At 54.5% G+C, this 16,033-nt stretch overlaps 1 protein-coding gene across 1 annotated transcript in view; it reads right to left on the bottom strand.

Annotated features, from left to right (window-relative positions):
• ARHGEF18 (Rho/Rac guanine nucleotide exchange factor 18) overlaps positions 1 to 16,033 on the bottom strand; it is a gene marked incomplete at both ends in the record, with an annotated part of 67,619 nt that overhangs the window by 50,895 nt on the left and 691 nt on the right. Inside the window, 6 exons of the mRNA XM_080715451.1 lie at positions 566 to 610; positions 857 to 914; positions 2,008 to 2,122; positions 5,138 to 5,288; positions 6,291 to 6,529; positions 11,109 to 11,233. Coding sequence (XP_080571577.1) covers positions 566 to 610; positions 857 to 914; positions 2,008 to 2,122; positions 5,138 to 5,288; positions 6,291 to 6,529; positions 11,109 to 11,233 — 733 coding nt within the window. The remainder of the gene's footprint in view (positions 1 to 565; positions 611 to 856; positions 915 to 2,007; positions 2,123 to 5,137; positions 5,289 to 6,290; positions 6,530 to 11,108; positions 11,234 to 16,033) is intronic.

Below are 16,033 nucleotides of genomic sequence, written 5' to 3'. Positions count from 1 at the left end.
TTATTTTGAAACAGGGTCTCACTAAGTTGCGGAGGGCCTCACTAAGTAGCTGAGGCTGTCCGTGAACCACGATCCTCTGGTCTCAGCCTCCTGAATGCTGGGATTACAAGCGTGCGCCACCATGCCCAGCTATTTTTTTTTTTATTTTAGTTTTTTTTTTTCTGGGGATTGAACCCAGGGCATTCTACTTCTGAGCTACACCCCCAGCCCTATTTTTTATTCTTTATTTTGAAACAGGGTCTAACTGAGTTGTAAAGAGCCTCACTAAGTAGCTGAGGCTGTCCTCCAACCGCCATCCTCCCATCTCAGCCTCCCAAATGCTGGTATTACAAGCGTGCGCCACCATGCCCCGCTTCCCTTTTTATTTTTTAGTTTGAAACACAGTCTCACTAAGTTGCTGAGGCCGGCCTGGAAACTGTGACTCTCCTGTCTCAGCCTCGGGAACACTGGGTTCAGGTGCAGGCCGTGGGCCGTGCGCTCAGCTTCCCTGTCTCTCCAGCTGGTGTCGTGGTGCCTGTCCCCTCCTATCCGCCCCTCAATCGTCCCCCACGCCTGCGCCACTCACCCGTGATACTGTCGAAGTTCCTGGAGCACTTGCTGAACCATCAGCCTGGGGTGGGCAGGATCAAGATGGTGGCCGCTGCTGGTCGCAGACCAGCTCCCCAGTGTGAGCCCATTGCCCACCCCCAGCAGGGAGCCTGTGCCTCCTCCTAAGGCCACAGCCTGGGGCCCTCCCCTGGGGAGAGGGTGGGTGGGGAGAAGCTCCGGGATATGGGGAACCACGCGGGTCAGCGGGGCCCTGGCCACTTGTGCCCACCTCGGGCCCCAGGCAGCCCCGCGGAGGGTGGACACTCACACGTGGTCCGGCTCCACGTGCTCCTTTTCCAGGCACTCCAGCATGGGCGGCTCCAGACCTGGGAGGTACCCAGGAGCACAGGACGAGGGTCCAGCTGTGCATGGCAGCCCCCGCCCCGCAGGACTGCGCAGTGCACCTGCCACTCCCGGGAGGGGCGGGAGAGGACAGGGCTGGGGCAGCGTGCCCAGCCTTACCAATCCTTACAGCATGCTAAGCCTTTACCCCTGCGAGCTCAGCCGACTCTCCAGGCACTAAGGAGATACGCCACTGTCCCTTTCCGGAGGTGGGGGGACTGGGGGTTGAACTCTGAGTCCCCCCCAGCCCTTTTTATTTTTTAGTTTGAAACAGGGTCTCACTAAGTTGCTGAGGGTCTTGGTAAGTTTCTGAGGCTGGTGGTGAACCTGTGATCGTCCTGTCTCAGCCTCCGGAGTACTGGGACTCCAGGCATGTACACCGCTCCAGGTTTATCATACCTTTTTTTTTTTTCAGGTTCTGGGGATGGAACCCAGGGGCATTTGATCTCCAAGCTACATCCTCTAAAGAACTGGAAATAAGGTATCACTAGGTTGCTAAGGGCCTCGCTGAGTTGCCAGGGCTGGTTTCAAACCTGCAATTCTCCTGTCTCAGCCTCCCAAGTACTAGGATTAAAGGTGTGTGCTACTGTACCTGCCTAGACTTGGGTTAGGACAGGAGGCTGGACTGAATTGGAGAGAGGCAAGCTCTTTGGACAGAAATTCAGAGACAAAGAGAAAGGTTAAAAACAAAACAGGAAGCTGAGACTGGTGGTACTCACCTGTAATTCTATACTTGGGAGGCTGAGACAGGAGGATTGCAAGTTCAAGGAAACTCTTAGCAGCTTGGCAGGACGCTCAGCAACTTAGCAAGGTCGTCCTCCCTCCCCTTTTCTTTTCTTTTTCCCCTTCCCTCCCTCCTTCCCTTCCTCCCTCCCTCCCTCCTTCCTTCCTTCCTTCCTTCCTTCCTTCCTTCCTTCTTCCCTGAAGGTTTTCCAGCATTCTGTCCAGAGGACCCTAAGCTCCGACACCAGCCCCTTTCCCTTCCTGAAGCCCTGATGGGCTCCGTGCATAGGACCCTCTTTCCTGCCTTCTCCCCGGAGCTTGGTTTGAATGAAGGAAACTTGTGGGCTGGGTTACCTTGCGTGGGTGAAGCGGGCACCGCCAATCCCTGAGCAAGTTCCAGGGAGCCAATGTCATCGCAGGACAGAGGTACTGACCGGGACCTCACCCTCTGACCGGGGTTGCCACATTCCTGCGGGGAGTAAACTTTCCCTGAGCTTGGGGAGATAGCTCAGGCTGTAGGTAGCTCTGCCCCTGGACAGAGGGTCCCCAAGTGCTCATGGCTCAGGCCACGCCACAGAACTCAGGGACACGCTGAGCCCAGCCCCAGCTTTAGTTGGTGCTGGCCGTCCTCGCCCTTCGTAACCAGGTCCAGGATTCCCAGCTGCGGGCTGGAGCCTCAGACTCCCAAGACACCCCTGGGCAAGCCGCAAGCATGCCTCCCCTAGCTGTGAGCTAGAATCTCAGGGTGGAGGCCCCTCCCCAGCTGCAGACCCCAGCCTGCTGCAGGCGGCAGCCCAAAGGTCCTCCAAGCCCGCTGGAGATGTGAGGAAGACACCCCCTTCCACCAGTGGCTGCTTTTATTTATTCATTTTTTGCAGGTCTGATGGAACCCAGGGACATTCGACCTCCAAGCTACATCCCCTGCCCTATTTTTTATTCTTTATTTTGAAACAGGGGCTCACTGAGTTGCGGAGGGGCTCACTAAGTAGCTGAGGCTGTCCGAGAACCGCGATCCTCCGGTCTCAGCCTCCCGAATGCTGGGATGACAAGCGTGCGCCTCCACGCTCGGCTCAGTGGTTGCATTTATGACAAGATTCTCGTCTCCAGGGATGCCGGCCACGGGGTGGGCGTGGGTGGGGATGTCACTGTTCTGGAATGGAGCTAGGGTCTGACTGATTTGTTTTCTCTGAAAGTCATGCTGGAGTTTAGCCCCAGCGTGAGGTTATTAAGAGGGTAGAAACTGGCCAGGCGTGGTGGCGCACACCGTAATCCCATATTTAGGTGGGCCGAGACAGGAGGATCACAGGTTTGAGGCCAGCATTGGCAACTTATTGAGACTTTATTTCAAGATAAAAAATGAAATAAGGCTGGGAGTGGTTGGGTATGGTGGTACACACTTGTCATCTCAGTACTTGGGAGGATGAAACAGGAGGATCACAGGTTCAAGGACAGCCTCAGCAAGTAGTGAGACTCATTAGCCCAGTGAGATCCTATTTCAAAACAAAAATAAAAATCTGAGCCGGGCGTGGTGGCGCACGCTTGTAATCCCCGCGCTTGGGAGGCAGAGACAGGAGAATCGCGCAGGTTCAAAGCCAGCCCCATGCTCTGGCTTAGGAGACCCTGTTTCCAAATAAAAATGTAAAAATAGGTCTGGGAGTGTAGCCCGGAGGTAGAAGGGCTTCCAGGAGCCCCAGTACCACCAAAAATAAATAAATAAATAAACAAACAAATAAATAAATAAATAATAAATAAATAAATAAATATCTGGGTGTGTGACGCATGCTTGTTATCCTGGGACTTGGGAGACAGGGACAGGAGGATTGAAAGTTCGCAGCCAGCCTCAGCAACTTGTGGGGCCCTCCACAACTTAGTGAGATCCTGTTTGAAAATAAAGAATAAAATAGGGCTGGATCTGGGGGTGTAGCTCGGAGGTAGAATGCCCCTGGGTTTAATCCACAGTATAGCACACACACACACACACACACACACACACACACCACACACACACACACACACACACAGGACTGGGAGCTGGCTTGGTGGCACACACTTGTAATCCCAGTACTTGGGAGGCAGAGACAGGAGGATCTGTTCAGTCAGCCTCAGCTACTTAGTGAGGCCCTTTGCAACTCAGTGAGACCCTGCTTCAAAATAAAGAATAAACCGGGCTGGGGTGTAGCTTGGAAGTAGAATACCCCTGGGTTCAATCCCTAGCACCACAAAAATAATAAATTAATAAATAAAAATTTTAAAAAGGGCTGGATGTATCTCAGGGGTAGAATGCTCCTAGGTTCAATTTCCAGTACAAAAAAAAAAAAAGATGGGTGCCCCCATGATTCAGTCCTGGTGGCTTTATAAAGAGCCGGACCAGGAGCTCCTCGTCCACGCCCCACACCTCACCCCTGGGGCCTGAACTGCCCAGGGGCTCTGCCAGCGAGGAGGAATTCCGCAGATGCTGGCCCTCGACGTGGGCCTCCAGAGCCGGAGCCCAAACAACGCTCTTTCGGGTGCAACATTCCCAGTCTGAGGTGCTGTGCCATTCCCTCAGGGCTCAGAGGTGCCTTTGTGGGCGGCCGTAGACTCTTTTCAGAAAATAAACTCACTCAGCAACCACCTCTGTGCTTTTACCCCTTATTTTAAAAAAAGGTCGTTTTTTTTTTTTTTTTTTTTTTTTTTTGGTAATGAGGGTTGAACCCAAGAGGATCCTTCCTTTTGGCCCTCTCTGCCCTGTTTATTTACTTATGGCACTGGGGACTAAACTCAGAGGCATTCTACCCCTGAGCTATACCCTCACTATTTTATTTTATTTTATTATTTATTTATTTATTTTTGGTGGTACCGGGGATGGAACCCTCCTCCGGGCTACACTCTCAGACCTATTTTATATTTTTATTTGGAAACAGGGTCTCTTAAGCCAGCGAGGCTGGCTTCGAATCTGCGTGATCCTCCTGTCTCCGCCTCCCAAGCGCAGGTATTACAAACTTGTGCCACCACGCCTGGCTATTTTATTTTATTTTGAAACAGAGTCTCACTAGGTTGATGAGAGTCTCACTACTTGCCAAGACTGTCCTTGAACCTGTGATCCTCTGGTCTCAGCCTCCTAAGTACTGGGATAACAGGTGCACACCAACATGCCTGCTTCTCCCAGCCCTTTTTACTTTTTATTTGAAACAGTTTCCCTAAGTTGCTGAGGGTCCCTCTAAGTTGCTGAGGCTGGCCTTGAACCTGCAATCCTCCTGCGTCAGCCTCGCAAGTACCGGGATTACAGGCGTGCACCATCATGTCTGGCTAACTGCCCCCTTCTTTTTATCCAATGCCCCCAGTCCTACCAGAGGGTCTCAGCACACCTTTAGGGACAATCCAGTCTCTGCCCCCATTACATGCGAGTCCCACTGGCTTCGGGTAAGGCACTTCCCCATCACCCACAGCGCTGGCCTCTGGGTCCAGAGGTGCAGTTTTTGGGGTGGATACGGGTTACACCCACCTTGCCTGGGTGTTCTGCAGGAGTCTCATCTCCAGACACACACGCTTTGGTCCAAGTCTTGGTCCCCTCTCCGGGCAGGTTCAGAGCTAGGCTAGCCAGCGTCCGAGTGAGACAGGGTCCCTCGTCTGTCACGGAGGTATCGAAGCTGAGCCTAGTGGGAAGAGGGTGTCAGGGCTGCGGCGGGTCTTGCTGACCACTACCCAGGCATCTGGGGGCTCAAGGAGACCTGCAGGGGCCTTTCCAGGTCAGGGAGGGGTGGGCAGGCTATAGAGAAAGGTCTGGACCTCCAGATGTGGAGGGTCTGTGCCTGCAGGGTGGGAAGCCTGAGCCTGGTTAGACGTGCTGAGGCCAGGTTCACGCTGCAGACCCCTTTTTCCAGTCTAGGTTTTTGCTGGGGGTGATGTGGACGGGACTGGGGGGACAGGGGTGGGGCGTGGCCAAAGCTCCTCTTCCACAATTTGCGGCTATTACTGTGGGGTGCACGGAGCTGAACACACATCCACGTTTTATTCACAAGCGCATGTGACCTTGTGGTAAGTGTGCAAGTGGTGTGCAGACCATACCCCTTCCAGCTTACAGACATGGGTGTGCCCGGGTGAATGTGCAAATCTGTGGGTGTGTACACAGTGTGCTCAGGAAAGTGTACTTTTTTGGGGTACTGCATTGAACCAGGGGCATTCTACCTCCAACTACACCCTCAGCCCCTTTTTAATTATTTATATTTGTTTGTTTCGAAACAAGGTCTTGCTGAGTTGCTGAAAGCCTCTGTAAGTTGCCCAGGCTGGCCTTGAACCTGTGATTCTCCTGTCTCAGCCTCTTGAATACCGATATTATAGGCGTGGGCACTGGGCCTGGCTGGGTGCCTACGGGGTGCAGCATAATTCTCCAGTTTGTGTATATCAAACACATTTTGACCTCCATGCGTGTGATTTGTATAACACGGGCTTTAAGGTAGCACATGGGCAATCATACATGCATGTGTGTCCGCTCAAGCGTGTGTTTGGGCTGCAACTGACAAAGTGGACGTCCGGTGGCCTTGTGGCTGGACAGTGCAGCTGCATGTCCGGGACGGTGTGTCCAGGCTTCCCCATCCCCGCCTGGGCCCCGGGGCCATCTCAGAGGTGAGCGGCGGCAGGAGGAGGCCGGGGCTGACCTCTGCCAGCTGTCTGAGCAGCTCCGGGACCTCTCCCAGCTGTGTCTCCGGGCCCCCTCCAGGCTGGAGTGGCTTCCATCTTCTTTGCTGGGGAGGGCGCTTTCCGAGGCCCCCCCAGGCTGGCCGTGGGAAGGGGCCCCGAGGCCCAGGTCCTGGAAATACTCGCTGCCTTGGAGGGCCCCCAGGTCCAGGCTGAGGTCCTCCGCACTCTCGATGAGTTGCACAGGGAGCCCGTCCTCCTGCAGGGTGGAGGGAGGAGAGGGTGTCGCCGGGGGCAGGGCTGGGCCGCTGGGTCTCCTGGCTGCCCCCTCCCCGCCAGGCCCAGCTGGTCCCCCACCTGGGCCTTCAGAGCTCACCGGTATCTGACTGGACCATCCCCCTGGCCAGGGTGCAGCCTTCAGTTGGCAGAGCCTTGCCGCTCCTCTAAAGGGTTTGGGTTTTTTTTTTCTCTTCTTTTTCTTTCTATCTTTTCTTTTCTTTTCTTTTCTTTTTTTTGTGGTACTGGAGATTGAAGCTGGAGCATTCTACCTCTGAGCTACATCTCCTAATCTTTCTTTCTTTCTTTCTTTCTTTCTTTCTTTCTTTCTTCTTTTATTTTTGGTACTGGGGATGGAACCCAGGGGCATTCTACCTCCGAGCTACACCCCCAGCCCTATTTTTTATTCTTTTATTTTGAAACAGGGTCTCACTGAGTTGCAAAGGGCCTCGCTAAGTAGTAGCAGAGGCTGGCCGCTAAACGGTATCCTCCTGCCTCAGCCTCCCAAATGCTGGGATGACAAGTGTGCGCCACCACGCCCGGCTTCGATCTTATTTCTGACTTGGAATCAGGGTCTCACTAGGTTGGCTGAGCAGCTCCCTAAATTTCTGAGGCTGTCCTTGAACCTGCGATCCTTCAGTCTCAGACTCCCATGTACTAGGATTACAAGCGTGAGCCGCCACGCCACCACCATGTGCGCTGAAGTCTGGCTGTGGTAGCAGTTTGGATTGGGGGGGGATTTTGACCTGGTAAGGATCCCAGTTTGGCCGGCCCACTTTACCCAGCGCGGGCCCCTCCGCCAACGCAGAACTGAGACTCCGTCCTACCTTCCCGGGCAGGACAGTGAGCCTCGGCCAGGCACGACACGTCCCGAGGCTCGCCGCCTCCGGCCTCCCTCTGCTGCCTCCTCATCTGCAACCCACCCAGGAGGCGGCCGGTGCCAGGACGGGGCCACTGAAGATGCCCAGATGCGCCCTGCGCGGAAACCGCCCGCCGGGACCCGAACCTGCGCTCGCTAATTCCACCGCGCGTCCGGCAGGGGGCGCCGGCACCCCGCGTCCCGGACCCCGAGATGGAGGTTGAGAGGACAGAACTCGGGCCTTTCAGCCAGCGCAGGGCAGAGCCAGGCTCAGCTCTGGCGGCTCCTGTGCAGGTTGTACGCTCTTACCTCTGTCTTTTTTTTTTTTTTTCTCCAGTACTGGGGATGGAACCTCTGAGCTCTACTCCCAGCCCTATTTTTATTTCTTATTTTATTTTTTATATGTGAACTTAGTTTTATTTTATTTAATTAATTAATTTATTTATTTTGCGGGTCTGGGGATGGAACCCAGGGGCATTTGACCTCCGAGCCCCATTTTTATTCTTTATTTTGAAACCGGGTCTCAGTAAGTTGCAGAGGGCCTCACTAAGTAGCTGAGGCTGTCCGCGAACCGCGATCCTCCGGTTTCAGCCTCCCGAATGCTGGGATGACAAGTGTGCGCCAACACGCCCGGCTATTTCTTATTTTAAAAGAGTCCTATTGGGAGGCTGAGACAGGAGGGTCGCACAGGTTTGAGGCCAGCCTCAGCTGCTTAGTGAGGTTCTCAGCAACTTAGTGAGACCCTGTTTCCAAACAAAGTATAAAATAGGTCTGGGAGTGTAGCCCGGAGGTAGAAAAACCCCTGGGTTCCACCCCTAGTACCACTAAAAACAAACAAACAAACAACCCAACAACAACAACAACAACAACAACAACAACAAAGCAGGGTCTCGTTAAGTTTTGGAGGGCCTCACTAAGTCGCTGAGGCTGGCTGCGAACCTGGATCCCCCGTCTTAGCCTCCCAAGCGCGGGATTCAAGTGTGCATGCACCACCACGCCCGGCTTCCTTGCTTTTGTCTTTTTTAATTTTCCATTTCTTTCTCTGCTTCCCAGTTAAGCTGTTTGCCATTCTTTCCTACCGGAGCCTCTGCTTTTCCACGTCCTTGGAACGCTCTTCTCCACCTAGCCCATTTAGACTGGTGGGCTGGGAGGGCAGACCACTCCCATTCCCCACAGAGGCCAATGCTGAGATCGGGCCCCTGAGTGCCTCGGGCAGCCTTGGTGGACTGCCAGTGGGTGGCTTGAAGCTCGCCACGCCGGGACGGCCCTTTCTAGAATTCTAAGAGCCTCGTGGCAACATTGCCAGAGAAAATGTGGACCCCAGTTCCATTCAAAGTTTAGATGAATAGCAAATACTTTATTTGCCTAAGTAGACTTTGATCGTCGCAGTATACTTCGTTTTGGTGTGTGTGGCACTGGGGATGGAGCCCAGAGGCAGTCTCTCAGCCACGCCCAGCCCTGTTTTAGTTTGACTTTGAAGTAGGGCCTCCGAGGCTGCTGAGCGGCTCACTGCTTGCTGAATCCTCCCGACTCAGCCCGCAGAGCTGGGGCGCCCAGCCGTGTGTGACGTGGCGAGGACCTGCCGCGCTGCTTTCCACAGCCCACCTTCTTGGTCCTTCCTGGGTGCCCCTGCCGTTGCCCCTGACTCTGGCCCCCCCTCCCTGTCTTTTTATCTTCTTCCAGTGTTTTCAAAATGCCACGGCTCTGGGGCTCTGCTCAGAGCTGGCCTTTCCCCAGATCACCGTCCCTAACGCTGGTGCCTGGACAAGCTCTTGCCGACTGCCGCCTCTTCCCGCTGCCCCAAGGCTCCCGTCTCTGGTTTTCATCCTCTGGTAATATAAACACATCAGGACAGCCTCTAGGCTGGCCCGGGCCTCCCTCCTTTTCCCGTGTCTGGCCTCCCTCCCTGGAGGCAGAGGCAGGGGCCGGGCCAGAGCTGGGGCGGGGGTGCAGACAGTCCCTGCCCACCTCCGGCAGGTACACAGAGGGAGGGCCCCTTGGCTTAGAGCCTGGACCCATTCTCTGCCCTATTTCCCGAGTTAGGAAAGGCAGGGCCAGCCAGGGTAGCTTTTCTAGGCATCTGAGTAAACACTACCTTGGGCCTGACACCCCACAGATATGGTAGGCGCCCTGAGGGCCCTGGGGAGCCTGGGGGATGGGCTACCCCAAGCCACACCCAGAAGGCAGAGCCTTCCAGGAGCTCCTGTTCTTCAAAAGGGCTAGCCGTATGCAGTTTTCTATCAATCACAGCTTTGCTAGTGTGTGTACGTGGGGGGTACTGGGCCATTCTACCTTCAAGCTACACCCCTGTCCTTTTTAAAAGTATTTTGTTTTGAGCTGGATATGATGGTGCACGCTTGTAGTACTAGCTTTTAAGAGGCTGAGATGGGAGGATTGCGGTTTGGGGACAGCCTCAGCTACTTATTGAGGCCTTTTGCAGTTCAGTGAGAACCTGTTTCAAAATATAGAATAAAAAATTGAGCTGGGGGTGTAGCTCGGAGGTAGAATACCCCTGGCTTCCATCTCCGGTTCTGCAAAATAAATAAAGAAATAAAAATAAATAATTTTTGTTTTGAAACAGAGTTTGGCTTGGTGGCTGAGAGTCTAAGTTGCTGGGGCTAGCCTTGAACCTGCAATCCCCCTGTCTCGGCCTCCTAAGCGCTGTCATGGCAGGTGTATGCCACCACTCCTGATGCTTCACTTTCATTCTTAAAATGTCAGTAGGTATCCACTGTGTGTCTCTTAGGTGGTGCCGGACAGCTCCTGAGGAGCCGGCTCACACCGCGTGGCCGCCCCCTCTCTCTGGCAGAGCTGACTCTGAGCATGTCCGTGAGACCCTCCTGTTCAGGATCACACTCCGGTCTCGGGGCCCACGAGGGTGGGACTTCCTCAGAAGCAGGCTGCAGGGTGTCGGAAGGACATTTGCTGCCACCTCAGCCCCCGCCCAGCCACACAGCGTGGGGCCCCATGGGTGCCATGCTCTGTCCAGGGGCCTGAAGCCCTCGGGGTCTTCCCTGGAGGCCAGAGGCTGAGCCTCGTTCACGGGTCTGGGCTGAGCACTTACAGTAAGTACCAGAGTAGAAGGGTAGAGGTACTGGTGCCAGCTGCAGCCAGCTGCAGCTTGAATTCTGACCTGGCCCTATGAGAACTTAAACAAGTTGGCCTGCCTTCCTAAGTTGCATTTGGTTTTAGCCACAGCCTTCTTTCCTGCCCTCCATCACCTGTTTTTCTATTAATCCACCCATCCATATACCCTTCCATACACCCACCCATCCTGCTACCCAGTCATCCATCCACCCATCCATCCACTCATCATCTGTTCATTCACCCATCCATCCATCCTTCCATCCATCCATCCGCCCACTAGTCCATTTAATCATCCATCCATCCACTGACTAATCCATCTATGTACCCAACCACCCATTGATCTACTCATCCATTTATCCACCCACCTATCCATCCATCCACTGTTTATTCATCCATCCATCCACCCACTCAACCATCCATCCATCCATCCACCTGCCATCTCCTTTCTCTTCTTCACAAAGGATTCCAATTTCCTCATCTGTACTACACTTTAAGGACTACTCCACTGCACTTTGACATGGCTCAGGACGACATACAGAAGTGCCCAGAGCTGCCCAGAGTGCTCTCGCCACCTCTGCTGCATCAGCTCCTGCCCCTCCCAGCCGCGGACACCTGCCTGCTCATCCTCCATGGTACAGGGGAAGTCTGTGTTCTCAGGTCTCCAGGGGCCACGGCTGCCTTTGGAGGCCAGGGCTGCAGCTGCAGAGTCAAAGGTCTGGGCACATGGCTTGGGCTCAGAGCCTGTGGAGACAGGAGAGACCAGTGTCAGGGCCAAGTGGAGGGCAGAGGAAGCCCGGACCCAAGTTCTGCACCTGCCACTGCTTGCCCCAGACAACGGGCTGCTGGGGCAGGGGGCTGAGGTCTTGGCAAAGGTCTTTGTACAATCACCTTGAAGCCAACATGCGTGCTACCTCCTCCCCATCCTGAGCCCATGGCAGACATTGCTAGTCAAGCACGAGGCTCTACCTTGGAATTCCCCCAGCACACTATTTCCAGCAGCCATCACCAGTCGATCCAGGCTAATTCCTGAGATGAAAGCGATTTGTTTTCCCAGTTCTGGCACGAAGTTCTCATTCAATAGTGCCAATAAATCCACGAACCGGAACCAGTTCTTAATGGCCACGGTGTAATATTCAACCTCTTCTCCCCGTAGTCTCATCCCCCTCTAACCTTGGAGTCCTGAAGGTTCCAGAGTTTTGGGGACGGGGCCAGGCACAGGCGCCCAGGGTAGAGGAGACAATGCCTTTCAGGTCAACCCAACTGGTCCTGCAGGACCCACCAATAAAGACGGCACTAGTTTGGAGTAAGGACCCCTCCAAGCCTCGCTTTCCCCACCTGGAGGTGGCTATGGCAAGTGCCCACCTTTTAGGGCATTGATGAGGAAGAGGAGCCTGTGATGTGTCAGACGTGGCCCACGGTGTCGGCCATTCTTGTCCACCTTCCTTGTCCCACCCCACCAAATATTAGCAGAGCTGTTCCAGCTGAGTCCTGGGCCTTGGACTGGGGCCTTTTCTGTGGGGACAGGTGTTTCCTTCCTTCCCAGCTAAAGAAGGTCACCCCTCGGCTATCGGAGGTCACGTGGAGGCTCCCTGCCACCTGCAAGAGGAATCTCTGTCAGCTCTTGCTGTATCCTAGGACGTGCCTCTGTGCCTGGCCCCTGACTGCAGAAGCCACTTCCGAGACACCTTCCACTCCCGCCCAGCACCCCCTGCCATGAAGACCTTAAGACGTCCTGCAGGTCTCAGTCTGTCCCCATCTCCCAGAGTCTCTTGTGCCTCTCCTGAGCATGCGTGCCATTGCATGGATAAATGGGCTCCCTTTCATCCCATCCCTGGTGTCATCCCCCAAAAACCAAGGCGGATGGGTGGATAGGTGGGCAGATGGGTGGGCCAATGGGAAGGAAGGAAGATGGACAGAAGGGTGCATGGATTGTTGGATAAAAGGATGGGTGGGTGGACGGATGGTAAGATTAATGTACGTACATATATAGAAGGGTGCATGGATGGAGAGATGGAGGGATGCATGAGGGAGGAAGGCTGGCTGGATGATGGATAGGTAGATGGAAAGATGTGTGTATGTGTCTACAGAATGGTGGGTGGATGGATACAGGGTGGGTGGCCAGGTAGAAATGGATAGAAATTACTTGAGTTGAGACTAGAAGAGGTAGACGAAGTTTGAAAAAGGGCTTGGAGGAATGGCGGAGTCGCGTGTGGACTGACCAACCCCTTCTCAGGAAGAGCCTGCCTGCAGTGGGCAGAGATGAGGGATGCCTGTGGAAGTGTGGAAGGGAGCAGCTCAGGCCCGGCTCCCTGTATAACCCCAGCTCCTGTGTCTGCTGGAGCTCACCCCCTAGTTTGCTAGGGACAGTCCCAGTTTCTACTGCGGGGCTGGGAATTTTCTTACAGTGCTCTGGTCTCTCTCTCTAAAGTGCATGAGCTGGAAGGTTCATGATGGGCTCACCGTGCCCGTGGCCACTGAGGCCAGCAGAGCGGGCTGTCCCTACACACTTAGCATTCTCCTTCTCTTCCCAACTGTGTGTGTGTGTGGTACTGGGGGTGGAACCCAGGGGCTTTTCTACCTCTGGGCTATACTCCCAGACCTATTTTATATTTTATTTGGAAACAGGGTCTCACTAAGTTGCTGAGAGCCTCACTAAGTAGCTGAGGCTGGCTTCGAACACATGCGATCCTCCTGTCTCAGCCTCCCAAGCGTGGTGTGCCACCATGCCAGCCCTCCAAGGTTTTTTTTTTTTTGTGGTACTGGGGTTCCTGGAAGCCCTTCTACCTCCGGGCTACACTCCCAGACCTATTTTTTATATTTTTGAAACAGGGTCTCCTAAGCCAGCGCGCGCAGCTGGCTTCGAACCTGCGCCATCCTCCTGTCTCTGCCTCCCAAGCGCGGGGATTACAAGCGTGCGCCACCACGCCCGGCAGCCCTCCAAGTTTTTTGATGAATAGATAGATGGGTAGAAAAATGCATGGATGGATGGATGATGGGTGAATGAGCAGATGGTAAGTGGATGGATGCCTATCTGGCTGGGTAGATGGGCTGCTGGTCAGCTGGTTGGTTGGCTGGTTGGCTGGGTGGATAGATGGTGCTTTAGATGGATGAGTGGATGGGTGAATGGATAATTAGATGCTGATGGATGGATGAATGGTTAAATGGATGAATGGTTGAATAATTAGACAGTTAATTGGCCATCATTGGATAGATAGATAACTAGCTAGTTGGATGGGTGAATGGAGGAACAGGATAGTTGGTTAGGTGGATGGAAGCATGCATGGGTGGATGGCTGGATGGCTGGATGATTGACTAGCTGGGTGATGGATGGATGGGCAAGTGGGGATGGGCAGATGGGTGGGTAGACAGAGCATCGGCTGTATGGCAGTAGGATGGACGGATGGATGGGTGGGTAGATGGATTGTTAGGTGAATGCTTGAATGGCTGGCTGGCTGGTTAGATGACAGTAAGTGGATGGGTGGGTAAGTGGATGGAAGATGGACGGGTGGCAAGGGGATGGAGGGATAGATAAGTGGCTGGCTGGCTGTGTGGACGAGTGGCAGGCAGCTGGGTGGGAAGGTGGTGGCTTTGTCCAGAGGCAGCGCTGCTTTGCATTCAGAAGGTGATACTCTGAGGGGCTGCAGGAGGGAGGGATGTGGAAGGAAGAAGGGCAGGAGTTGGGCCGAGAAGCCGGGCAAGCAGGCAGGCAGGCAGCACGCAGGCCGCTCTCGTTACGCAGGCTCACCTGGGAGTGAGCGAGTGTGGCCATGAGGGTGGGCGCAGGAGCAGGTGAGGGGAGGGCGGGCCAGCCCAGGGAGCCGCCGAGGGTTCACTGGCGCTGCCAAGCCGTGCCAGGGCCTCACAGCCCACCCCGCGGTCCCCGAGGAAGTCCTATGGGGTGCCCCGAGGTGGGGTCCTCAGCAGGAAGGGATTAGGGCCAGCCAGGCCAGCCCCCGCTCTCACCCCACCCCCCTTCTCAGACGAGGCATCAGCCTGCGTTCAGGTCCTAGGCAGCCTCCTCCTCCTCCCCCTCCAGCATCGCCCAGACCTCACTGCTCGCTCCTGCAGGCTGCCAGCCAGTAAACCACAAGAGCCAGGATGGCTGGACTCCACGGCCCCAGCCCTAGACGGACACCCTGGTCAGCCACGGCCAACGCACTCATTCTTCAGATTGCTGTGTGCTGATGGCTTAACCCTCCCAGGTGCTTGGGCTGCCCACCCTGGCAGCTTTGCTTGCTGGTCAGAACCCACCCTCTCTGCAAGGCGGCCCCACAGCAGAATCAGTTTCAAACTCCAGCCCCTCTGGTGCACTCTAGCTGTGTGACCCATAAGCAAGTCACTCACCCTCTCTGAGTCCAACTTCATGAAAAGCCAACCACAGGCAGGACCATCCATCCTCGTGCCTACTCTTCTTTGCGCCCCTGTTCCCTGGCCACCCCAGGCACAGCCTCTGGGTCCCTGACGCTCACCTGCTCCCTGAGCCCACCCTAACCCTAACCCTAACCCTCATCCTGACCCCGCCTTCACAGAAACTCATGCTGCCCTGAACAAGGACCTGGCTCATGCAGGCGATGGTGGCTAGGGTTGGGTGAAGCTGGGCAAAGTGGCCTGGCCAGGAGGGGCTCCTACGGGTGGTGGAGGCTAAAAGCGCATGGGCAGTTCCCATCACACGATCCTCGGGGGGCCTCCGGGGGCCTAGACATCAGCTAGCTATCATTTTTTGTTTTTTTGCTTTTTACTGGAGGTTAAACCCAGGGGCATTGTATTTCTGAGCTATAATCCCAACACTTTTTATTTTCTTTATTTCAATTATTTTTTGGTGATACTGAGGTTCCTGGAAGCCCTTCTACCTCCAGGCTACACTCCCAGACCTATTTTTATACTTTTTATTTGGAAACAGGGTCTCCTAAGCCAGCGCCCGCGGCTGGCTTCGAACCTGTGCGATCCTCCGGTCTCAGCTTCCCAAGCGCGGGGATGACAAGCGTGCGCCACCACGCCCGGCTATTTCAATCTATTTTTGTAAAGGAGAACTTTTTTTCTAAATTTTAGGAGGAGCTGGGTGTGGTGACATATGCCTGTAATCCCATTCCTTGAGAGGCTGAGACAGGAGAATTGCAAGTGAGACTCTCAGAAACTCAGTGAGACCCTGTTTCAAAATAAAAAGGAAAATGGGCTGGGGTGCAGCTTGGAGGTAGAATATCCCCAGGTTCAATCCTCAGCACCCCCACCACAAAAACAGAAAAGAGATGAGCTGGGTGTGGTGGCGCACTCCTGTCCTCCCAGCAGGGAGGCGAACGCACGCACGTGGGCTGCACGTTTGAAGCCAGCCTCAGCAACTTAGTGAGACCCTGTTTCCAAATAAAAAATAAGTTAGAAAAAAAAATAAGTTAGGGAGCCGGGTGTGGTGGTGCAGGCTTGTAATCCCAGCATTTGGGAGGCTGAGACAGGAGGATCGCAGTTTCGGACAGCCTCAGCCACTACTTAGTGATGCCCTTTGCAACTCAGTGAGACCCTGTTTCAGAAATAAAGAATAAGAAATAG

This window comes from Muscardinus avellanarius (assembly GCF_963383645.1).
Source record: "Muscardinus avellanarius genome assembly, chromosome: 18".
Taxonomy (NCBI): domain Eukaryota; kingdom Metazoa; phylum Chordata; class Mammalia; order Rodentia; family Gliridae; genus Muscardinus; species Muscardinus avellanarius.
This window is presented reverse-complemented; position numbering and strand designations above follow the sequence as displayed.